General features: G+C 20.2%; 2 protein-coding genes across 2 annotated transcripts; both read left to right on the forward strand.

Moving 5' to 3' along the window:
- Positions 1-620: 620 nt before the first annotated feature.
- On the forward strand, positions 621-2,489 carry PRSY57_1131800 (apical membrane antigen 1; the record flags this gene model as incomplete). The annotated part of the gene is made up of 1 exon (XM_012908281.2): positions 621-2,489. One exon carries the CDS (start codon positions 621-623, stop codon positions 2,487-2,489), a length of 1,869 nt encoding a protein of 622 aa, XP_012763735.2.
- Positions 2,490-3,567: 1,078 nt separating this feature from the next.
- Positions 3,568-4,965, forward strand: PRSY57_1131900 (hypothetical protein; the record flags this gene model as incomplete). Its single annotated transcript, XM_012908282.1, has 2 exons — positions 3,568-4,332; positions 4,552-4,965. The coding sequence occupies 2 exons, from the start codon at positions 3,568-3,570 to the stop codon at positions 4,963-4,965; spliced, it is 1,179 nt and encodes a 392-aa protein (XP_012763736.1).
- Positions 4,966-5,109: the final 144 nt, after the last annotated feature.

A 5,109-nucleotide genomic window follows, 5' to 3' on the forward strand; every position in this document is an offset into this window, starting at 1 on the left:
AAAAAAAAATTTCAAAAAAAAAAAAAAACTAAAAACTTAAAAAACTAATTTTTATAAAGCACAAGAAAAAAAAAAAAAAAAAAAAAAAAGAACAAGGGAAAAAAGAAGAAAAATGGAAATTAAAAAATTACACTTCTTAATAAATATTTAATATATTTATATATTATTAATACAAGTAATAATAAAATAATAATAATAATAATAATAATAATGCATATAAATATAAATAAATCTATAAATATATATATATGTATATATTTTATATTAAAAATGTGTATGAATGAAAATTTATAAAATTTACATTCAATAAATTTTTTTTTTCCCTATATTTATATAATTAATTTGTATATATTTTATATCTTTAACCCATATATATATATATATATATATATTTTCCTTTTAATAATAATTTTTTAATAATTTTATTTTTTAGTAAATATTAACAAATATATTAGGCAAATTAATAATATAGAAAATTAGTAGTAGCAAAAGAACATCAAAAAAAAAAAAAATTGAGAATATAAATTTTATTATATTTTTTATTTTAATATAATTTTGAAAATATAATAATTTATTTGATAATTTTTCAAATTAATGTACTTGTTATAAATTGTACAAAAATGAGAAAATTATACTGTGTATTATTATTGAGCTCCTTTGAGTTTATATATATGATAAACTTTGGAAGAGGACAGAACTATGTGGACGATACTTATCAAAATAGGGATGAGTATCATCCAATCAACGAACATAGAGAATATCCAACAGAATACGAATATCCATTACATCGCGAACATACATACGGACAAGAAGATCCAGTAGAAAACGAACATACATTACAACACGGATATCCAATAGACCACGAAGGTGTCGAACCCGTACGACATGAACAAAATTTATTTTCAAGCAATGAAATAGTAGAAAGGAGTAATTATATGGGTAATCCATGGACGGAATATATGGCAAAATATGATATTGAAGAAGTTCATGGTTCAGGTATAAGAGTAGATTTAGGAGAAGATGCTGAAGTAGCTGGAACTCAATATAGAGTTCCATCAGGTAAATGTCCAGTATTTGGTAAAGGTATAATTATTGAGAATTCAAATACTACTTTTTTAACTCCGGTAGCTACTGGAAATCAAGATTTAAAAGATGGAGGTTTTGCTTTTCCTCCAACAAATCCTCTTATGTCACCAATGTCATTAGATGATATGAGAAATTTTTATAAAGATAATGAAAATATAAAAAATTTAGATGAATTGACTTTATGTTCAAGACACGCAGGAAATATGGTTCCAGATAATGATAAAAATTCAAATTATAAATATCCAGCTGTTTATGATGAACAAAATAAAAAGTGTCATATATTATATATTGCAGCTCAAGAAAATAATGGTCCTAGATATTGTAATAAAGATCAAAGTAAAAGAAACAGCATGTTTTGTTTTAGACCAACAAAAGATAAATCATTTCAAAACTATACATATTTAAGTAAAAATGTAGTTGATAACTGGCAAAAAGTTTGCCCTAGAAAGAATTTACAGAATGCAAAATTCGGATTATGGGTAGATGGAAATTGTGAAAATATACCACATGTAAATGAATTTTCAGCAAATGATCTTTTTGAATGTAATAAATTAGTTTTTGAATTGAGTGCTTCGGACCAACCTAAACAATATGAACAACATTTAACAGATTATCAAAAAATTAAAGAAGGTTTCAAAAATAATAACGCTAGTATGATCAAAAGTGCTTTTCTTCCCACTGGTGCTTTTAAAGCAGATAGATATAAAAGTCATGGTAAGGGTTATAATTGGGGAAATTATAACACACAAACACAAAAATGTGAAATTTTTAATGTCAAACCAACATGTTTAATTAACAATTCATCATATATTGCTACTACTGCTTTGTCCCATCCCATCGAAGTTGAACACAATTTTCCATGTTCATTATATAAAGATGAAATAATGAAAGAAATCGAAAGAGAATCAAAACGAATTAAATTAAATGATAATGATGATGACGGGAATAAAAAAATTATAGTTCCAAGAATTTTTATTTCAGATGATAAAGAGAGTTTAAAATGTCCATGTGACCCTGAAATGGTAAGTAATAGTACATGTCATTTCTTTGTATGTAAATGTGTAGAAAGAAGAGCAGAAGTAACATCAAATAATGAAGTTGTAGTTAAAGAAGAATATAAAGATGAATATGCAGATATTCCTGATCATAAACCAGCTTATGATAAAATGAAAATTATAATTGCATCATCAGCTGCTATCGCTATATTAGCAACTATTTTAATGGTTTATCTTTATAAAAGAAAAACAAATGCTGAAAAATATGATAAAATGGATCAACCACAACATTATGGTAAATCAAAATCAAGAAATGATGAAATGTTAGATCCTGAGGCATCTTTTTGGGGGGAAGAAAAAAGAGCATCACATACAACACCAGTTCTAATGGAAAAGCCATACTATTAAAATGTGAACTATAATAATTCAACGTCTGATATAACCAGCCTCTCTTTTATGCTTAAAAAAAAAAATATATATATATATATATATATATTTATATATATTTATATTTATGTTTCTATGATTTCTTAATATTTATTTTTTATTTTAAAAACACAAAAAAATAATTCACTAAATATCCATTTTATATTGTTTCTTTACTATATTTTTTATGTATTACACGAATTAAAAAATGAATATACATATGGATATATAAATATATATATATATATATATATATTAATTGTTAATTTATTTATTTTTTTATTTTTTCCTTAAACAATTTGATGTTGCAACTTTAAAGTTAAAACATCATAATGTAAATTCTTCTTTTACTCCATAAAAATTGTTATATATATATATATAATATATGTATAACATATTTTTATTCTTTTAAAATTTTTAATATGTTTTCTTTTCTTTAAAATAGTATTATTTAAAACATTTAATATATATATATATATATATATATATATATATATGTATATATTTTTTTTTTTACTTTAATATAATAATTCATAATAACTTTAAATTTATAAATACTGATACTTTCTATTTTTTTTGTTTTCCTTGCCATTTATAAAATAGGCACACATATAATTAATTTTATATATGATAAGATATATATATTATATAACTGACCTTTAAATAAATATATATGATTAGAATAATATAAACTTGGTTTATTAAAAAATAAAATAAAAATGAAGGGTTCATAAAAATGTTATGGGAAAATGTGTACAATAATAGATGTCCATTATAGGGAAAATGAAAGGATATATAAAATAAATAAAATATATAAATAAATAAACATATATATATATATATATATATATATATATATATGTATATTATGTTATTATTCTTTTAACAATATTTATAATATTATTATGAGGTATATAACATTATATATATATATATATATAATTAAAAAGGAAAAGAAAAAAAAAAAAAAAACAGTAAAAAAAAGAATATGGCTTTGTAGTTATACATACTCCTTTATGTTACATTTATTTTATTTTATTTTATTGTTGTGTATAAAAGAATGCAGACAAATTACAATGAAATAAGAAATTTATTTAATTATTATATCAGAGAATATTTCTATCAAAAGTCGAAAGGAAGTTATTTCGTTCATTTTAGAAAGCCAGGTATATTATTTATGTCCTTAAAATGTTATAAGAGAAAAAAAATGTACTATCCTTGTATATATGATTGGTATTTTGATAATTTAAATAATGTAAAAAAAAATAAAGATATATTTCAATATAAAAACGAATATAATACAAAAAATATATACTCACATAAAATAAGTACAGAAAAAGAAAATCTAGAGAAAAATAATTCATATGTAGAAACAGATAATATATATTTGAATAAATCAGAAGAAAATTTACAAAATATTTATAAAAGTAGTAACTTGTATTATAACATAAATCCTATTTATTTATCTAAAATATGTTTATACAATTTAAATGAATATCATATTTTATATTCAAATAATTATTATGATGCATTTACTCAATATTATTATAGTCTTATATCTTATAAAATGGATGTACATAATATAAAAATATTTCCTAATTTGAAAATATTAATAAGTCATATAAAAAATATAAGTAATATTATAAATGATGAAGTAATCAAAAATGCATATATATATTTAATTAAACAAAGAAATATTATGAACGAAGAATATTTAAAAAATGTATTTCGTAATATTTATACAACCATGTTGCACAACTCCTCCTTGTATTTATTTGTTGATAATCATGATCAATTTATTATGATACTTAAAATTATAAAAACGGTAAAAAAATTAAATAAAATAATAAAGTAATATTATATTATATTATATTATATGATATAATATAATATAATAATAATAAAACAATTACTTATAAATGAATGAGTACGACCATATTAGTTGTCTTATATATATATATATATATATATATATATATTTATATTTATATATGTATGTATTTATATAATTTATTTTATTTTATTTTATTTTTGATTTTTGTAGGATGATATAAAATCTATGTTTGAGAGTGCTATTCCTTATCCCTACTACTTAATAGTTGATGAAAATATTAATATTTACAATTTGCAAAGTTTTAACATCTACATAAACAGTATATTAAACCAAAGAATGCAATATAATTATTCTTATAATGAAAAAGAAAAGGGGTCTATACTTAATCATTATAATAATGATAAAATGTATATGACATATAATAACAATATAAATCAATCTAAAGATATAAAAATAGAAAAACAAACAGAACAAAATGAAAAAGTTTTTAATTCAATATTGGATACGGATAAAGGAGTATATGAAAAAAACATTATAAAGGATAAAAATGATAAAGTCTACTTTTTTAAATTCATAAAAATTTTTGACATGAAACCAAATTATCGTTTCAAGCAAAAAAAATAAAATATAAGTAAATAAATAAATATAAATATATAAATATATATATATATATATATACATGTATGTATTACATTTTTGAAATAGATACATACACGTGTATGAACTAATTTATATTCATAGTGGATATTCTTACACACAAATTTATAT

The sequence above is a fragment of the Plasmodium reichenowi genome, chromosome 11 (genome assembly GCF_001601855.1).
Source record: "Plasmodium reichenowi strain SY57 chromosome 11, whole genome shotgun sequence".
NCBI lineage: Eukaryota > Apicomplexa > Aconoidasida > Haemosporida > Plasmodiidae > Plasmodium > Plasmodium reichenowi.